Here is a 20,816-nt window from a genome sequence, read left to right as displayed (position 1 = left end):
AGGTGCTGCTAGGCCAGGGGCGGGCAATTATTTTGGGTGCATGGGCGCTTAACAAGTTTTGGCGAGCTGTAGTGGGCCGCAAGGGTAGCCCTGCCCCTTGACGGGTGTCCCAGCCCCTGGTCACCATCTTGGGACCAGAAGTCCCACTTCTAACCTCTGACCTTTGTCACCAGAAGTCCCTGCCCTTGCCCCCAAAATACTCCTTTTGTGAGGGAGGGTGCTGCTATCTTGAAACTGAAACCCCCTCCCCAAATCATATACTAAAAAATAAAACGTCTACTATAACTTATTTTAATTTTATTTTAAAATATTTTTGTCTTGATTTATGTGTGCTTGCATAGTGTATCTAGCAGCAATTGCCTAATAGCTCAAAATACAGTCCTGTTGGGTGGTAAGGGGGTGTACGTCGGCCAATGTGGTTGGGGAGTGGTGGTGTGTGTGTGGCGGGCGGTGTGGGTGTGGAGGGGTATTGGGGTATGCGATTGGGTGGGAGCTCTGGGAGGGTGTGGGCTTGTGGTGGGTGGGGTGGGAGAGCAAGAGAGATGGGGCTGGGCTGCCTGCCCCATCATGTGCGGCTTTCGCAGTGGGGACTAAGAGGAATGAATTTGCAGGCCTGGAGACATTAAATATGTAGGAGTCATATCTTAAGAGAAGAGGAAGGGTAGAGAATTAGAGAAAAGGAACTAAGGTCTGTAGAACCTGGGGAAATAAAAGGGAGGCAGGAATTAAGAGGCAAATCAAGCTGGAAAATATAAAAAGGGCTTTGGTAAGGGCCTTAACATGTAGAAGCAAAGATAAATGAGTATTTTGAAAGTGAAAAGGGGAGGTGGTAGGGCTACTTACTGGTGCTTACATTTCTTCATTTCTAAAATAAATTTTATTTCATTCTAGAACTGGAAAATCTAAATTCAAGTCAACAGTAATAAAATTCTGTATTTCCACCCCCTTTACAGGACGTGATAATGCCTGTGAGAAGACATCATATATGTTCCTACGGAAGGAACTTCCTGTGCGACTAGCTAACACCATGAGAGAAGTTAATTTGTTACCTGATAACTTGCTAAACAGGCCCTCGGTTGGGCTAGTTCAGAGTTGGTAAGTAAGAAGTGCATTAAAAATCAGTTGTAGTTTTTTCCATTCAAATACTGTTTTATTTACAAGGTATTTATATAGAGAAAAAATATAGTTCAGTTGTAATTTGAACCAATTTTTGTGTTTTATAACATAACATAATTATTTCTTCAGTTGACCTATTATACCTGCCTTCCAGCCTTATTTTCTGCTGTATGACACTAAACTAATACAATTTGAATAGATAAACACACTTTGTTTATTAGGTACCCAGAAAGTAGGTTCATAAGTAATCATAATGAAAAATTTTTATAATGCTAAATCAATAGTTGTAACAGGACCTGTCTTTTCTCTTTATAAAAAAAAAAAAAAGGCTTATAGCTTTACACTTAATAAAGTATAGCAGTAAAGACTCATAGGCTAAGTACAGACATTTGAGAGGTTAAATTGGTTCCAAAATGGCTGCCCAGTTTAAACTTAGCATGTCCCAGTGCTGACCTTTCACTTACAGGCCCGGTCTCAGTGACTGGCAGTCAGTCTAAACCTGTAACTGAACAGAAGTTCCATGTACACAAACTGGTCTAAACATTGCAGAACCCAGTTTAAGATAAATCCGGATTTATGTAGTGTCATATTAATTTGATTTAGGTCAAATCTGTGCATGGAAGTTCTGTCCACTTCCCGGGGCTGGGAAAACCCAGCTCTTTTCACTCCCCACTTCCTCTGCACTGGGCTATTTTTTTGCCCCCTGGCCTGTTGCTCCCATCCCTCTCTCAACCCCAATCCCACAAAAGCTGTGCTGGGTGCAGCTGCTTTTATCAGCGTTTGCTGCTGCCAGAGCTGAGCAAGTAAGTTCCGGTCGGGGGAGGGAGGGATGGAGGTTTAGCTTTGCTGGGGGGGACCCCACCCCACCTCTTGCGGGCCATGTCTGTCCCCCCCAACCCTACCAACAGGTCGTGCCTGCCCTCTCACCTTTCACAGGTCATGCTCATCTCCCCACCCCACCCATGGGTTGTGCCTGCTCCCCCAATCCCACCCGTGGGGAGCAACAATGCCCCCCCACCCCTTGGGAGCAACGATGACACCTACGGGTTGTGTCTTCGCCCCCATCTTCTGGGGGACCCGTGATCCCCCATATACCTCCCCCCCCCCATTCTGACTCACCTGATACCAGGCAGCCATTTTGAATCTATGTACCCCCCCACACTGTCCCCAAAGTCTGTACTTTGCCATAAGGAATAAGTCCCTAAACTAGGTTTAAATACTTGTAATTTTCTCACTTTTCTCGCTATCATTTTTTTTTTAAATGACAACTGGCAAAGCATAATCCATTTTTAGAGCTTGTGCTTTTAAAGATTTAAAATGACAGCTTGGATTTGGTAGGTTCCATGGAAACCGTGAAAAATCCTGCAGTTTCCACAACTGATTTCATATGTTCATCTTTTCAGCTGATAGGTATTTGAGCTAATGCCAGGTCCTAGTATCTGTTCCATAACCATTTAGTTTTGAGAAGTGTCTGAAAACTGTCTTATTATTTGTATTTAAGTCCTAGTTTTCCTGTTTTTCACAAGATACAATTCTACATGCTGTCCATGTTGAAGAATAATTAATAAGCAAAATTATGTAGAAGTACTCAGATCAGATACTACTGACTGTCTTAAGTGATTTAAACTCAATATGGCATGAACAAGTTGCAGCTGAACTTATCCTTTGCCCTCCCACCCTTTTTCCTCTGCAGCCCATTTCCCTCCCTCCACTTACTCTTAGATTATGCTCTCAGATTATTTCCTAAACCCATGGAAGTGAGGAAAAAATTAGAAAACACCAACTTTGTACTATGGGTACCCATAGTCTTAGTTCATCCAAAATGGATGCAGTTTACCTTTTTAAAAAAAACTGCTGCAAATTTTAGCATAGGTATTCCAGAAACACACGTTTAAGCAACACTTTTTTTACCTACTTATATGTAGAGACCTACTGAAATCATGATTTTGCGGATTTTACAAAATCTGGCATTGCCCCAAAAATCTGCAGGGAGAAAAATAAAGAAAAGTTACTGAAAATAAAATGCTGGCTCCCCAGAGGGAGCCAGCTGTCGTCAGGGTGCTATGGTAGCCCTCCAGGGGATGGAGTCGGGGTACAAGTGGGGGAAGGGCTGTTGGCAATATGGCTGTTGCCCCTGCCCCTCAGTGCTGATTGGAAGTGAGGGCTACCTGTTATGTGTCCCTGCCCCTCTCCCCCAATGAGTGGCAAGGGGTCAGGGTCACATGAGACAGCCCCTGCAGTCAATCAGCAGTGTGGGGCAGGGCTGTATGACAGGTAGCCCTCATAGCCAATCAGTAGTGAGGGATGGGTCCACTGAGGTCGCTTGGCCAGAGGCATGGAGGGGCCCTGCCCCAGTCCATCCATGAAATGGCTGCTGAGCCCTGCGTTCTGCCCTCTGGGCCCTGCATTATGCCTGCAAAACGGGTGGGCAGCTGCCTAGAATTCAGTAGGTCCCTACTTATATATAGTACAAACTATGCATGATATTAATCCAAAGCCAAAAGGTTCATGATGATTTATCATATAGTTCATTGGGCTGGGACCCAGCAGAGTCAACAGTGATTCAAGCCATAGTAATCCCATAGCTCAGCGCTGCTCAGTGTGTACTCAGGAAAGCACCCCACCAAGGACTGATGTGCAAATTAGTCCCCTACTTATGACTGGACCTAGGTGCTCTTGTTATGAACCTTGGGATCCTCCAAAAATTTATATGTACATGAGGCATAAGACAACCTTGTCTGGCACTACCTCATGGAGGGTGGAGCCACACTAATCATATGTGGCAGGCTGAGAGGATTCTGGGTAAACTGGGCCCTTTTTGGTGATGTTTGCCAGACTTTTAAGGCTGGTGAAGAAACGTGAATGATTGGAAATGGGAAAGAAAGGCACGGCTCAGCTGTGGGAGTGAAGAGGAACTTAAAATGTGTTCAGGGTAGTGGCTCACCATGACTTTGAACAAGAGTTGATACTGAAGGGTATGTACTGAACACAGTGGGCACTACCATGTATCGTATCTTATTCAGATGGACTATACTAACCTATCTTTGTAGTCGGTTTCCATACATATGTTTGCCCAATGTGGACCATGTGTTTTATAGACATGCTCAGTGTTAGCTGTATTTTTTCATCTTTATAGTTGAATACCATTATTACTTTTGGGAGCAGTTTAATGATAGACGGTGGACTTAATAAGGTTTCCTTGTATGCAAGTGTAAGATAAGGAACTTTTTTCCCCATGTAATTGGGGTGGAAAGCTCATCTTATATTTGAGTAAATATAGTATGTTCCAGTCCTGCTGGGCCTTAGCCTACTGTACTGAGCATAGATTCCTGACTGGGCCATGCCTGTGCATTGTGTGTACTCTTGCTTCCAACTGTGAGCGGAAAGGGCAGAGTAACCTTAGTCACTCCTCAGTTACTTTTTGCTACTTAGGCACAGGCATCAGAATTTGCAATGTCTCTTTGCATTAAGACATAGATAGTTGTAAGTAGGAGATATTTCAGGCTGGACACACAAAAAGATTTGTGCATCTAAGCATTGCTGTCTGTCACTGAAGGCCACAGAATCCAAAATGTGCATCCTTAAAATCCCTGTTCTGCTGCCACCTAGCACTGGAGGCACTTGAGTATTTGCTTCTGGTCATGCTTAGAACTGCTGAATCCTAACAGTACTGAGACAGACAAGGTTCTTTGGGTAAATCTGATATCTTTTATTAGACCAACTAAATAGCTGGAAAAAAAATTTCTTAGCAAGCTTTCGGGTTTAAAAACCCTTCGGCAGGCTGAGGAAGCCTCTGCAGTTGGTCTGTGCTCTTCCTGGATCTAATGAATAGTAAAGAAGCCAGAGGCTTGTCTGCATATAAGAAAGCCAGTCAGTGAATATGTAAATTGAGGAGTCAGTGGGTGAGAGATGGGCTTGGGGGCGGAAGGGGGATGAATGTATCAGGTAAATAGTGGAAAGGTACCTGGGGAATTAGATATCAGGCAGGTTATAATGCGTCATAAATCCAATGTCTATATTTAGTCCATGATTTTTTGTATCCAAGAGGTTGATGAAGTGAAGTTCATAGGTTTGTCTGTGAAAAGTGTTTTGTAAATTCCCTTTGAGGATTAGAACTGAGAGATTGGAGAGAGAGAGTGGTTTTCTTGAGAAATGTGCCCCCACCGGTAATTGGGTTTTCTTGTCTTTAATAGACTTCCAGTGTGCGCTCATTCTGGCGCGCAGTTGTTGTTTGGTTTCTCCTACGTATTTTCCATCAGCGCATTTGGTGCATTTGATGAGAGATATTACATTTCTGGAGGTGCAGCTGTAAGATCTGGGAATGGTGATGGTTCTGTTGTGGGGTGTAGTAGTAATTGTGGGGGTGGTAGAGATATGTTGGCAGGTTTGTCATGGCATAGTCTGGGTCCATTTGGGCCAAAACGCACCAAATGGATCCGGACCATGCCATGACAAGAACTGCTCCCTCCCTGTTCCCCAGACCTAGCAGTCTTCAATTTCAGGAAAGCAGGTGGCTTTACTGGCTCCCACCAACTTCTCCTTGCTGCCCAGCTGAGCAGTAGAACAGCAATTTTAAAGCCAGCAGCTGGGAGTTGGGGACTCCAGGAAAGTCTCTCTGACCCAGCCCTTCCCATGATGCCCAGCTAAGTGGTAGTTTAAAAGTCAGCAGCTGGGAGCGGGTCTCTGGAGCCCCACTTCCAGCTGTTGGCTTTTAAATCACCACCTTACCACTCAGCCGGGTGCCAAGGGAGAGCTGGAAGCTGGGAACTAGGTTGGGGAAAGCCTCTGCATGCCTGGTTCTTAGCCCCTCTGACTTTTAAATCACACCACTGTTGCTCAGCTGAGTTGGGGGAGAGGGGGGCAAAGGGAAGTCAGAAGAGCTGGGGGTGAGGCATGCAGGAGGTTTTCCCCAGCTTGGCTCCTGACTTCTGGCCCCTCAGGCTTCCCCTTGCCACAGGTGCTGTTCAGCTGACCCAAAGCAGTGCATTATAAGGCAGGCAGCTCTGCTGCAGCAACAAGGCTCAGGCACCATGCACTGCAGTGAAATGCCTCCACCTCACCCTGCACTACTCTGGGTCAGCCCAGAGCAGCACGGGGCAAGACAGCCTGCAGCTGAGTGCTGCCCTTCCCACTTCTCCCTTGCACCGCTCTGGGTCACTCCTATTCTCCTAGGAGCAGAACTGAAGGGTTCCCACCATGGGAAAATCTCCCCCTCCTACCAATCAGTTGATTGGTGGGATGCTGGTGGGGGAGGCATTCTCCAAGGGCCGGTACCCTCTTGGGGCTGTCTGTGGTAGCTGCTGCTTTTCAGCAGTTGCCAACTTTCACTTGACAGTCAGCCCCCTTCCCAGGCAGGGGAGAGGACAGACAGGCTATCCATTTCATGTGATTCCATAAGGGCCGCTGTGGCCTAGGGAGTAGCTCTCTAGTGCCCCTGGCTCAAGGGCATGCCTGTGAAACTCTCCAACTGTGGGGATAGAGGAACATATGTCCAGTCTAGCTCCCAGCCTGTTTTTCTACTGCAAGCTATTTCTTTCAGTAGAAATGAACATCTGCTTGCAACCCTTGTGCAAACACTGAGACCCTAGCAACTATGGGTAATGGGGTCAATACATGGAAGTTGTTCAATAGTTTCACTGGTGAAAGAACAGGAAACGCATCCATTGCCGAATGTTTTTTGCTGCTTTGATTGGAATGTTTTATGTTGTTGTAGTCTTTACAGGAAGCTCTTTCTGTGTACTACACATGTTTTGCGGTCTCTTCCTCCCCCCCCCCCCCCCCCCCCTTAACATCCTCTCCCCCCACAAACAAAATTGCAGCTTTAAGGTAACATTTTCAAGAATGACTTAGGCTTTTAAATTACTTACTTTTTTCTTAAAATGTTACCTTAGTTCTTTCTTTATATTTCAGGTACATGCAGAGTTTTCTTGAACTTCTAGAATATGAAAATAAAAGCCCTGAGGACCCTCATGTTCTTGATGAGTAAGTAGTAATTTATTTTAAAAACCCCATTAGAAAATGATCTGTTACAAGCCAGGATTTTTGTGCACTGTAATATCATAGAAGTAATCTCACTTGTAAGATGGAATTTGGGTAGGTAAAATCAAATTTGTCACTCAGACAGAGATTTCAATAGAAAATCTGTGTATTTGAACCATCTAGATTGTATATTATAACCTCCTAATTTTCAACACTATATAAAGTGCTTCATTAAAGGCATTTAAGGAGAAAGGATATGTAAAAATCAATACTTATATATCAAATGCTTAATACTAAAAAATAGTAGCTTTTTCCTTCTCTTGAGCTCAATACTCTATTATACTGTTTAATGTATAATATGAATGCATTAATATTTTGAACAATATGTACAACTTGAAAATGACACTAAAAATAAGTGTACAAATTGCCAGTCACTTTTTTTCTTACTAGTAGCTATACCAGAGTGAAAGTTCAAATAGATTCCATTTATTACTAAAGTTTAACTATAGAATTTTGAACAGTATTATTTGTTTCAAGGAGAAAGTTTAACTGTTTTTCTTCTTATAGAAGTATAATAATTTGTGAAGTTGCCATCACAGAATTTCTGAGGTTTATGCCAGACAAAGTGGACTCAGAAGAGTTTGTGTAAATGACAGATGCAGAGCTAAATGTTAGCAGTTCCCTTACTGCAGGGGTGGCCAACCTATGGCACATGTGCCCCAAGTGGGGACAGTCAACATACGGGCACACAGGACAGGGAGCAGAAAACAGAGCAGCAAATCAGGCAGAGAATGAACACAGGGTAGAGAGTGGAAAGCAGAATAGTGGATTTTGTAGCAGCACAGGATAGAGAAGAGAGAGCATAGCAGCCAGTTGGGCAGAGGAAGGGAATAGGAGTGGCACTTAAAGAGTGTATGGGGCTAACTTATGCCCTGCCTGCCAAAAAGGTTGGTCCCTACTCCATTGCCCTGTGTGTGCATAGGGTGCCGAAGGCAAGAATGTAGAATCTGAGAATACCTTTGCTAATAGTTCTATTTTTCTGATTGCCTTCGATTCTGGAACAGCAGTGTTTCATTAGATGACTGTTTATAACTATTTTTTTTCCTATGCATTTTAATTTTTAATTGGCTACTTTGCCAGATTGATTTTGAAACTTTGAAAGTTAGTTTAATTATGGCAATTTCCAATAAAAAAGATGGCAGGGCATTAAACTATATGGTAAAAGTTTTCATAAAATACTTTATGGTCCTGCATATATATATATGCATGCTCTGCTTTATGCAAGCTGAAAAAAAAGATGTTTTTTCTTGCTCAATTTCGATTAGCACAATTGAAGCACCTTGTTTTGCTGTAAGTGAGTGGTCTCCAACCTTTTAAAGTAGGAGATCACCTTTAGCATTTAAAAACAACCCAAGATCTACTGTGTGCCACTGCCCCCCCCCTCCCAAAACGCCCAGCAGGTAAGTCTGCGGAGAGGAAAGGGGGGGAGCAGATTGAGGTAGAGGAAGAAAAATTATTTGGGGGTGCACCTCCCCAGCAGGTAAGTCCCACCCAGCTGGGGCCCCGCTCAACTTACCCCTGCTCCTGCCTCTGCAGCACTGTCCCTCACTGCGGGGTCCTCGATTTAGCTCCCACCCCTTCCCTCCCCCATGGACTGACCTGCTGGGCTGGAGAGAATGCGTGGATGCACTCAAGCATGCACCCCAGCCTTGGATCGACTCCAAGAGGCTCTGAGATCTACCGGTGGATTGAGATCCATTGCTTGGTGACCACTGCTGTGAGCTAACATCTGAAGCCATGCTAGCTTGCAGCTTAGCCCACCCCAATTAAGAAGCCCAGTTAACATGATTGAGGGGACAAAACAATCTTTTTGTCCCTCCATAATGCCCTCTAACATGATCATAATTACAGCTTGCTTGCAGGTGGGGTCAAGCATCTTATTGCATCTTCTTTGTGACTAATTTAGCAATGAGACTTCTGATTCTCTGGACCAAAAAGATACCTACTTCATGTACTCCAGATTTTTTCAAGGCAGATCATGAAGCTTAAAACTCTTTATATTTAATATGCATTGATTGATTCAGTCTTAGTAGATTTTTTTAGTGAAGTTTTCAATGCTTTTGAGTACAGTGTTGAAAATGAAGTGCTGGCACAGTCAGATTAGCCTTTGGTGTTCTGTTACAGGTTTCCCTCATAAACAACTTCAGCTTTAGTTTGTTCATCATATAAAGTCTTGATTCTGAAACAGTAATTTAATGTAATGTAACCAATTTTATCATGCTGCAAAAAACATTTGAATAAAATCCTGTTCACATTGAAGTCTGTGGGAATTTTGTCTTCAGATTGGGTTGTGGTTAGAATTATATCCTTTGCTACCTGTTTCAGTTGACGTGAAACTTAGTGACTTTGAGGTGAAAGGCTTCAAGGGCCAAATTCAGATCAGGTGAAAAGGGATGAACTTCCACTGAAAGTCAAACTTACTTTCATTTTCTTACTGCTATTATCATATGCTCTGCCCACAGTTAGAAGGACAAACTCGCTCTCTGGTAGAGGCCTAAACTTTTAACAGTTCTGTAGATCATTGTTTTTTGTTTGTTTAAATCTTTACTAAGCTGCAGTTAGAGAGAGCCCATCCAATTAAAAGTCCCAGATAGACTTCAAAATATGTTATTGGCTGTCAGTCATCCCAGGACTATTCAAACAACATAAATGTGACAAAACCTAATCAGCATCTTTACCAGAGTTTTAGTCCACTGCTTGGTAGACAGCTTGGCAAAGATGAACGCTTAGGAACAAAACACTGCTGATTCTTCCTCATCTGTTTTGGTTTTGAAGTAATATATTGAAGTAAGAAAGTAGCATTTTACCTTGCTCCTTTGCAGACTGCAGCTGCACTTTAAATTGACATATCTAATAGCAATATCTTCCTCTAAAAAGGTGAGCAAGATGCACACCTTCGCGTTAAGTTTTTGGTTTTTGAGTGGTTCTCAAACATCATTCTGCATTTCTGACTAAACTTATGTGCAGATTTCATTTTAAGTGAGTCGCTCTTGACTTTCTTTCTGCCAGTCTTTTCTTCTCATTTTAATTCTTTGAGTGAAAGACTCAAGGATCATGGATATATATATATATATTTTTTTTTTTTAAGTTATTTGGCAAAGATTAAAGTTTTTTAAAGCTCTCCAAACCTGTTGGCTACTCAGCCCTATACTTGTCGTTCATTTCAGCTTGTTTTCTGCTAGCTGTTGTTTTTGAAGAGGGGGTTATGATTTAAAGGACCAAGTTCTCTGATTAGACCCAAACAGGTTTCTAAATGTTCTTGATCTGTGTAGCTAGGTACATGATTTATTAATACCCAGTCTTTTGAAAAATCAGTTACTAATAAGTAATTCAGAATATTGGTGATTTTTTTACTTTCTCCTTTGAATGATTTTTCATATGTGCATCTTTGCTTGTGTGTATGCCACAAGCACTCAGGTTCAGAAACTTTCTGCATTAGTGACTAGTGTGGAGTACATCAAGGCTCTGTCCTGTCTCATATTTTGTACTGAGTGAAGAAAGGGCCATGTATACTTTTTATTCCTCAGGTCCTCTCGGCAGCTGCAGCTCAAGATGCAGCACTCTATACGCCACAATAAGAATAAAATTAATAAACTTTTGAAGGAGCTTCTATATTTTTACTCCTTTTTTTTCATTGCCTTCACTACAACCAACAAAACATGTTATTTTATAGTGTTGGAATGATGCTATAACAATGATGGCCTAGGAAATACGCAAGAGGCAAGAATTTTTGTGGTTGATACCTTTTATTGGACCACCTTCACACTTGGAATACACTTGGATGATCATTTGAACGCAGGCTTCCTAAGCCTATTCCAACAATGCAATAAAAGATCACCCACTAAAAGATATCTACACAAATCCTTTTCTCTCAGCATTATTTTATTTTACTTTTCACTTTTAAGTTTGGGCTTTGGCTCCTGTTCAGGCTTAACTGCTTTCCTCTCCCTTATCCTCCCAATTTATTTTGTCTGGTGCCATGTGGTGCCGCCATCTTAGAAATGTTTTACCCCTCTGGCTTCTTTCCCAGGCTTTCTCCCCTTTCTTTTTGTGATTGAGAGCACAGAAGTCCTAGACTACTCACTATGGTTTCTTCCCAATATCTGGGATTTGACTGTTCCGCAAATAGTGCAATGGCCATATCCACCAAGCACTCCAAATGCTTAAACTATTTAAGAGTCCCATATTCCTGTACAATGTTGCATATGCAGGTAAATTATAACCCAAGTTGGGAAAAAGAATGAGATTGGACACCATCTCTGTCCAAAGGATTTGCCGCCAATCATGTGATTCAGATTATGCTGCATGTTCTTTATCCTCCAACACCAGTTAATCAGTGAGACAGCCTATCTCCTTCATTTAGGAGAGGCTTACAATGGATTATAGTTCAAAGGCTGACTTGAAAAAGAGGTTTCCCCCAGGGCTTCAGAAGGAGACCAGTAGAAAATTAGTTCATGCCTGGCACTGGTGTATTTGCCATCAACTACTCCTGCAGAAATATACCTCTAGGCTTCCAGAACACCAAATGGACAGTCTTAGCAGATTCTTCTCCCTACATGCTGAGCAGAAGTTTAAAGACTTGCTTCTCCAGTTTATCTGTGAAGACTGCAATTTCTGGAGGTCAATAGATCTGTTCACCTTGGAGATCAGCAAGAAGTACCAATCCCTCTCCAGGGAATTTCTCTGTCCTGGCACCCTTTCATATGGTTTCTTCATTTCTTGGCCAGGAATCCTGTATTCCTTCTTGCTCATGTCTTTAGTTCTCCAAGTGTTTGGCAAGGTAAGGCAGCATGTAGCCCAAATGATCTTTCCAGCCCCCACATACCTGAGACAGTTCTGGTACCAAGACCACCTCAACGCTCTGCCTCTATCCCTGGATCTGCTCACCCAGAACAGAAGAGTGCTTCACTGAAGCCTACACTCCCTGTTTCTCACATCCTGAATGCCAGGTGACCACCAGAGGGAGAGTTGCAATGCGGACAAGAGACAACCTTATTTGCAGCAGAATAAGACTAGACATAGTGATCTGGTGAAGTGGACTCTTGAATTGATGCCAGATGAGAAATCTCTCCTGTTGAGTCCTACTCTAGCTACCTATTGAAATTTAAATATGGACTTTGCAATTAGTTCAGTAAAGTGTGCATGGCCACTATTTTGGTTCACTTCTTCCTGGATGATGGCCAGCATGTGCTTTTCCACCTCCCAGTAGTCCTGAGATTCCTTAAGGGCCTTACCAAGGTCTTTCGCTTTTGGAAGATGACATTCCACAGAGAGGCCTATTTGGTTTTCATGCCTTGAAGGGGATTTGCTGTATTAACCCATGGCAGCATCTCCTTTCTTCACCCTCCCATAATATCCACTTTTGTGATGTCAGTTACTTCAGCAAGGAGGGTAAGATGCAAGCCCTCATAGTGGCTCCTCATACTGTATCCTTAAGAACCTATCCCAAGTTCCTAGCTGAAGTGGCTTCACCTTGGTCAGCTAATCAGCTTGCCGGTATTTTTCCTTAATCCCTGTTCATACAAATGTGTTGGTAACTCAGTGTGAAGAGACTGCCTAACTACAAAGGAAATCACTATGGCTGTTTCCCCAGTTAAGTGCTCCAGGGATGCATCAATATTAACCCAAATATTGTTTGCTGGGCTATCAGAATTTGTTTATACTGGAAAACTTCTTGGGTGATACTACTATGGGTAGTCATTCCACCAGGATCTGGGCAACTGCTGTAGTATCTCTACATAATGATATCTACAGGGCAGCCCCCAGAACTCAATACATAACTTATCAAATACTGTGCCATTGAAGAAATCTTCCAGGCAGATACTGCATTTAGTAAGGTGCTCCTTCAGCTGTTGCTCACTTAGGATCTTGTGACCTACTTGAGGAATGTAAGCACTGCTTTGGAGTTGCCACAGTTGAGAGGTGCATACAGGTAATCATTTGAAGGAAAAGATGGATTATTTATCTATGACAGAAGTTCAGGTTATACTGTCCATAGGCACATGAATCCTACCCTTCTTCCTGTTCTTCTTGGAGTCTGATACAATATGACACTGGTTGATACTGAACTGAGGAGCAGGAAGCACAGCCCACCTGTTATACTTGGCATGTAGCACAAGGAAGGGAGGAGCTATGGTAGATTCATAGATGCTGGGGTCGGAAGGGACCTCAACAGATCATCGAGTCCAACCCCCTGCCTAGGCAGGAAAGAATGGTAAGCTCTGTAAATACTGCTAAGGCAAAGTCTACGAGCTCAAGTGTTTGTGGTTCATGCACATGAAAAGTGGGCATGAGTACAGTGTGTCTCAAAGAAGTCTAATAAATAACTTTTTTCATTCTGATCTTATTTTAGTGTATTTTGAATTTGTTTATATTCTTCCTCAACCTGGATAAAATGAAAAGATCAGAAGTCAGTCACTCAGAAAATGTCTCCAAATGGCAACATTAAGGACAGATTTTAGTCTCAAACATACCTATTTGCTTTCAGTTTATTGACTTGTTTAAAAAAACCCCAAAAACATAATGTTTTTCATAGAAAGGAGTACCTTCAAATATGAAGTAAAGCAACTTTGAAGATAAAGGAAGTAGCCACAAGGGATTATACTTCAAAGTAAGAGATGATTTTGAAAGAACATGTGAGACATTTTAAATATTACATAGAAGGTGGTGAATACAGTATTTCATGAGCAACATTCCACCACAGTCAGCAGTGTAGGAGGAAATAAGCATTTTTAAGGAAAAAATAATATATCATTAGGAGCAGTGTGTTTTACTTCCCCATGAATATTGTAGGCCTGAAGCACGTGATCAGATGGAAAATATACAGGGGTTCTGAGAAACTAATGAAGCTGCTCATTTCCTTTTACTTGAGAAGCAGCATGAGATAAAGGAAACAATTTTGATGTACTGCTCTTGTTCCAAACTATTGTTTAGGCTTTTCACTGGACTGTTTAAAACTTTGAAATCCAGTGATGGTAGTGACAGTTCATGAAAACATTTTTGGAGTACATAAAGCTTCAACTTGACGGATGATATTTCCAATAAAACTAAGGTTTTAAAGCAGAAGTAGCAGATACTAGTGACTAATTACTCAGTTTACCATTCTGTATCTTCACAAAATCTAATATATTATTATGTGTTTCTTCTGGAGGCAGTGCTTATGTTCTTTTAGTCAATTATTCAATCCATTTATCAAATACTTGTAAATTTCTTTAAATACTTTTAAGTTCTTATAACCTCACTGACAGTTTATTTCAGTTTGCAGGTAAAGAGACCCCTTCGTTTTGCCAGTACGTACTCAGCCAGCTAACATATCCTATCTTTATTGTTTTTTTAGAATTGTTGTATTTTGTTTCAGTTTGATTTTGAAACCAGAGGAAAAATCACTGCTATGGTGTTGACTCTCATTAACATCAGTAGGAGAAAAATTACAAACTTTTAATGTTTAGAGATAGTAAAAAGCTGTTTTAGTTCCTATGTAAAACTAGAATTGTGCATGTCAGCATTTTGTAGTTTAAACACTCCTTCCTGTTTTGTGTAATTTCTTTGAGATGTGTCTTTTTGAAGATCATAGGCTTGGGTTAAGTTTAACAACAAAAAACCCCCCCAAAAATTCTCTTCCCATTTAGACTCCACACCTACTATGACCCCATATCAGTATAATTAAAGGCAATAACTGAAAGTAGGATCTTAAGATTTCTTGAGCTCTAAAAGGGACAATTCCTTAAGAAAAAAAAAAGAGAAAGTGCCATTATATGTGTTCCGCCATCTGGTGGCATAAAAAGAAACTGATTTAATTATGCACATCCACAATTTTGTTATGTAGTATTTTTAAGTATCATGAGTAAGTACCTACCATTTGGTACCTACTTCGAAAATAGACTCTGGGCACACTTTTCACAATGCTAGTAGGTTTTACAGAAAGGCTGTATTGCCTCATTTGTGTTTAAACAAAATGTTTGGATATTTTGAAACATTGTTTGTTTCCTGTGTGTTCCACACCAGCATGTTATCCCACATAGAATATATCTGAGATTCAAATTCCAGGTGGGATGGAAGGAAAAATAAGTCATCTGCTGTTTTGGATTAAAGATGATGAGAGATTTGGAGAAAATACATTATGCACCACCAAAAAAAAAAGGTTAAAAAAAATAGTAAGGGACCATTGTACGTTTGTTACGCTAGCATGAACATTCAGTTACACTCAATTTATTTCCCTTTTGAAAAGCATGTATAGTGGTAGATAAGGAATATATTTTGGCTTTTTTCTCTAGTAATCTTAAGGGATATGGATTACCATATAAAAGTTTTATATTGTGAGTGAATATTTGAGGGGAGAGAAGGAGCATGAGATTCTTTTTACTTTAACATTCTGCTTTCTAATTTTGTGTTTTCTTCAGTTTTCTAGAGGTTTTAGTAAAAGTCAGAAACAGGCACAATGATGTGGTTCCAACCATGGCACAAGGAGTGATTGAATACAAGGAAAAGTATGGCTTTGATCCGTTTGTTAGTAGTAATATCCAGTATTTTCTAGATAGGTTCTATACCAACCGCATCTCGTTCCGCATGCTTATTAACCAGCACAGTAAGTACTTATTATTTATTTTTTTTACCTTGGAAGGGGAATTAGTTATTGCCTTTAAACCCAAAGATACAGCACTGGTTTGGTATTTCTCACTCCAGTGACTTGCTTTGAGTATTATTATTGAGTAAGTTAAGATGGTATAAGTTCTATTGTACTAACCACCTTGAAACCTCCAAAAACTACAGAAATATGATCCACTAAGCAGAACATTAGGTCTTTCTTCCAAATTTTAGATTTGTGATGAAACTGTGTGCTCTGTTTTGTCAGTGTGATAGTGTGGGGTTTTTTGTCGTGCCATTAGATACAACTTAAAAAGTGGTATGAGCTATTTTTGGATATTGATAAAGTAACTGCATCTTTATGCTTGCCTCTCTGTTAAAATACTTTGCAAATGTCATAAAAAAACAGTTTACCACCTCTTCAGTTTTATAATGTTTTGGCTTAATGTTTGTTCACTATACATATTTTAATAGCTAAGTGTTTTTCAGCATATTATAATGTATCTTGCAGTTATTTGACTAGTTTCACTTGTTTTCTAAAGAAAGGATGTATTTATAATGTTCAATTTTTATTCCTCCTTTAAGTAATAAGTGTTTGAGTCATTTTGACTTTGCATAGATCTTTCATAGGTTTGTACTGCTGCTATAAAAATCCTACTTTAGTATTCATGATAGTTTAAAAGGAGTTACTTGTGCAGATCCAAGTAACCAGTAGCTGGAACAGTATTGATTATGAACCACATCCAGTTAGGGTCAATCTTGTGGTTTTATATAGTGTATCTTTGTACTGTTGGTTCTAAAGTTTAAATTTCTGTCCAATATTTTGTCATTCATGATGTTGGAAACAAGGATTCATATCATGTACAGAAGTTTTACCAGGGTATGCTACTACCAGTTTTATGTTCAGTCACTTTAATTTTTTAAAATATGAATAATGACTATTATGGTTAATGGATAGTAAGGCTGAAGGGGTGAGATGAATCGAATATTCATTTTTAAGTCACGACAGACTAAAAAATAAACAAAATGTACATAAGCGAAAAAGACCCTTATATGAAATGTGCTAACAACAAGTAACATCTCCTTTCTGTCAAATGTCTTAGTTTTTGTTTTTTCTGTACTATCTCAAATATAATACCTAATCAATTAACTGCTAACTTCTTTTCCGTTAGCACTACTTTTTGGTGGAGACATTAATCCTGCTCATCCCAAACATATTGGTAGTATCGATCCTAATTGTAATGTTGCTGATGTAGTTCAAGGTAAGGAAATTAATGTAATATTTCTGTTTGTTTCAGAACCCCAACACACATATGCATGTCTGTGTACAGTATTTAGATAAAAGGCAATAGATGGGTTATCTCTGTTTATTACTCCTTATAGTTTAAGGGTGCATTTAAAATAGTTCCTCAGCCATGTACATTTTTTAATGCAACATGCACCTTTTCCCCAGAATCCAGTTGCTGAAAATTTGGGTGCATGTAATAAGCAAGGAAATATGGTTATAGCAGTTTCTGCCTCTTTCAGGAGAAAGTGAGAGTAATACTGTAGTGCTACCCCTGAGGCTTCCTAGTTCCTGGCTGGCTGTGGACATTCCCAGTCTCACCACCCCACTGCCCCCTTTCCCCCCTGCTTTCTCCCCTGGAGCTTACCAGTATTTTTAAGAAAAGATTCCTCCCCACACAAACATTCTGCCTTTCAGAAACAGTGCTTGGGGGGCTAGTGTATGCATAAAAATATGGTAAGGCCAAAAATATCAAGGATTTCTAGTCTCCATCCAATCTACAATTCTAAAGCTAGTAGCCTGTTAAATATAAATAGAAAGACAAAATTATAACTGGAATCTGTCTTCTTTATACAAAGTAGCGTATTTGTTGCTCTCCCTCGTATATCTAGTCATCCTTACCATCTTTCCTTTATAACTGACAAAGTTGTTAAAATGTAATTGTTATTCTTAAGAACTTTGTTTGAATATGTACTCTTCAAGTAATCCTCTGTACTTGACATCACTGCTAGAACAAATAATTGGTTGTATGGAGACTGTTCTTGTAAGAATACCTTGGAGGCCTACTTGAATTTTAAAAAAAGTCAGTAAAACAAGGTTATAATGTGGGCACAATCATCAGATAATTTGGATGCATCTACATAGTATAGTGCAGTTCTATGAAGAGCTACCCATGACAGCTTTGTAATGTAACTGCCTCAGCATGGCATTCTGCCAGGGCTATTTAGCCTGAATAGAGCACTTTCCTGGTGTGGGTATTCTGGTCTCTGTACATAAGCAGTTATTTCTATGTGACACTGTACTGTGTTGTGTAGACCTACCCTTGAATGCTTTCAGCTTTGTCTTGGGCCTTACAAATATATGGTGTCTTTTTATAACTTTGTCTAGTCATATACTGTTGTTCTCATGAAGCATTTGCGTGCATATTGTATATGTACATGTAAACATTTCATATGCAGACAATGTTAATATGTACATATTTTTTTGTAACTGAACCCTGATCTAAAGCTATAATTAATGAACTGTGCCAGGATGATGGTACATTAGAATTAAAAGTTGTGGTGTTATGGCTATTTTTCCTGCTTGCTCTTAGGCTGACAGGAACTAGGAATTTTTGTACGCAGAAGGCATTTTATGGCCTTGAGAGGAAACATTTATTTATGCTGTTCTCTTTTAAACTCTCCTTTTCCCAGTTTAACTCAGAGTTAATTGGTTTTAAGTTGTGTGACCACAATGCTGTTGAAGAGGTATAAGATATAGAAAAGAAGCTAATGGAGGGCCTTCTAGGATATAAAAGAATATTATTAATTGCCTAGAAATTGTTATACCCGGAACTGTATTCAACTAATGTGCTACATTTATTTTACCTGTTGTTACCAGTTTAACCATGTGGTAAATTTTACCTAGTGGGTTAGAAGCATTTGAAAATTTAAAAAAAATGGCTTAAATGTTTTCATTGCCCAGTTTACCTTTTGGAATAAGTGAAAATCCCAAGCTAGCCTTGTCCGAATGAAGAATTATGTTAGTCAGTTTGGGGGTTATTTAAAAAAACTGTATGATATTTGGGCAAAATCAAATGGTTCTAGTAACCTCAAAATAAATAAGATGTGGCCAGTTTGATATTGCCAGCAATGTTTGTTCTAATCCCTTAAATACTTTTTTGGTTTTTCATTTAGGAGGTCATAAGCATAAATTTTGCTGGTATGTATAGTCATTATAAAAAAAAAAAAAACAACCAAAAAACCCTTCATTTTTCAGAATAACAATTACTGCTTTTTACAAAGTACTATTACATTCTAGTGTGCTTTTAAGATAGATAGGTGTTTACTCCAGTTAGCTGATTTTTTTCCCATAGGTGGTATAATGGCATAGGTTGCCAGAGCAAAAAAAAAAAAAAAAAAATGGAATTGGAAGAGATTCTTGATGTGTCTCTACTTTTGTTTTCCTTTCCCAAATCATACAAATTAATGATATATTGTTAAAGTGAATCCTAAAATGTCAGCTACTCTATTTTTCAGTAAAACATCAAATATTGGCCATTTTGGATCCAACAACCATTATTCACTTGAGTAGTTCTGTTATAGTTGACCAAGTAGTGTGGAGCCAACAGGAAAAACTGTCAGATTGTGATGGCTAAGACCCAGTTATATTCACTACGCCCGCTATCTACGTACTTCTAGCTTACATTCACCCACTTCGTTTTTGTACAAACCACACCAGAGGCACCAGACATTATAGCCCAGCCTTTGACTCTTTTCCTAGAAGTTTATCCTGCCTTGCTGTTCACGGTCATACTTATTAGCAAGACTGCTACAAATCTTCAGGGCAAGAATACACTTCTTGTTCAAACAAAGATATGCTATACTTGAACAACCCATGTAGAATCATAGAAAAAGAGGGCTGAACAGAATGTCAAGAGGTTTAGTTAGTACAGGGGTTTTCAACTTTTTTGGGTCAGTGTACCCCCGGTGGTTGGACATGGAGCAGTGTACCCCTGGCGGCCGGATGTGGGGGAGGAGGGGGGTGGCGGTCTGCGGCTGGGAGGGTGGGGGGAGAGGGTGGCGTGTGGCCAGATGTAGAGTGGCGGAAGCTTCCCCTGTTCCCCACATCCAGCCGGGTGGGCAGCACCTGCACGGCAGTGTGGAATCGCATGTGGCAATGCTCCAACCCTGCCCGCCCGTGTGTACCCCTTAGGCCTTCTCAAGTACCCCTGGGGGTGCAAGTACCCCAGGTTGACATCCCCTGAGTTAGTCCAAACCCCAGTTTTAGCAGGATCATGACTTTCTAAAACAGTTGGGGGTAAACTTCTTGGTAGACATGCAACAACTTAGCCCTGCATCATCCCTGAGTGCCACTTCAGTCCCCTTGCTCTGTTGCTCTGTTTTCTGCTCCCTGACCTATGTTCCCTGACCAGTCTGCTGCTCCACTTTCTGCTCCCTGCCCTATCTGCCACTTTGCTGCCTTTCTCCTCTCCAGTCAGCCCACGTGTCTCTCACACACAGACTGGCTCAGCAGCGGGTTGGCCACTCCTGTTATCAGAAAAAACAGTCGAATGTCTGTCTAACCTAGGCTTGACAAACTTACAATGATGGACATTCTGCAACCTAAGTAATCTCTTCCAAAGCTTAACCATCTATATAGCAAGAGTTCTTCTTAATATCTAACCTAACTATCCCTTATTGTAATTTAGAATCATAGAATCATAGAAATTAGGGCTGGAAAGGACCTCAGGAGGATATCTAGTCCAACCACCTGCTCAAAGCAGGACCATCCCTAACTAGATCATCCCAGTCAAAGCTTTGTCTAGTCAGATCTTAAAAACCTCCAAGGATGGAGAGTCCACAACCTCTCTCGCTAATCTGTTACAGTGCTTTACTACCCTCCTAGTGAGAAAATTCTTCCTAGTATCTAATCTAAACTTCCGTTGCTGTAACTTGAGATCGTTGCTCCTTGTTCTGTCATTTGCCACCACTAAAAACAGTCTAGCTCCATCCTTTTTGGGACCACCCTTCAGGTAGTTGAAGGCTGCTATTAAATCCCCTCTGTCTCCTCTTCTCTAGACTAAATATGCCCA

General features: G+C 40.7%; 1 protein-coding gene across 1 annotated transcript in view; it reads left to right on the top strand.

The window, feature by feature from the left end:
* Positions 1–20,816, top strand: part of PDK3 (pyruvate dehydrogenase kinase 3) — an 82,970-nt gene that overhangs the window by 39,186 nt on the left and 22,968 nt on the right. Inside the window, exons 2-5 of the mRNA XM_006259797.4 lie at positions 954–1,095; positions 7,027–7,098; positions 15,555–15,739; positions 16,911–17,000. Of these exons, the coding sequence (XP_006259859.1) occupies positions 954–1,095; positions 7,027–7,098; positions 15,555–15,739; positions 16,911–17,000 (489 nt within the window). The remainder of the gene's footprint in view (positions 1–953; positions 1,096–7,026; positions 7,099–15,554; positions 15,740–16,910; positions 17,001–20,816) is intronic.

Source organism: Alligator mississippiensis, chromosome 1 (assembly GCF_030867095.1).
Source record: "Alligator mississippiensis isolate rAllMis1 chromosome 1, rAllMis1, whole genome shotgun sequence".
Taxonomy (NCBI): Eukaryota; Metazoa; Chordata; order Crocodylia; family Alligatoridae; genus Alligator; species Alligator mississippiensis.
Note: the sequence above shows the minus strand (reverse complement) of the source record. Positions and strands in the feature narration are given on the sequence as shown.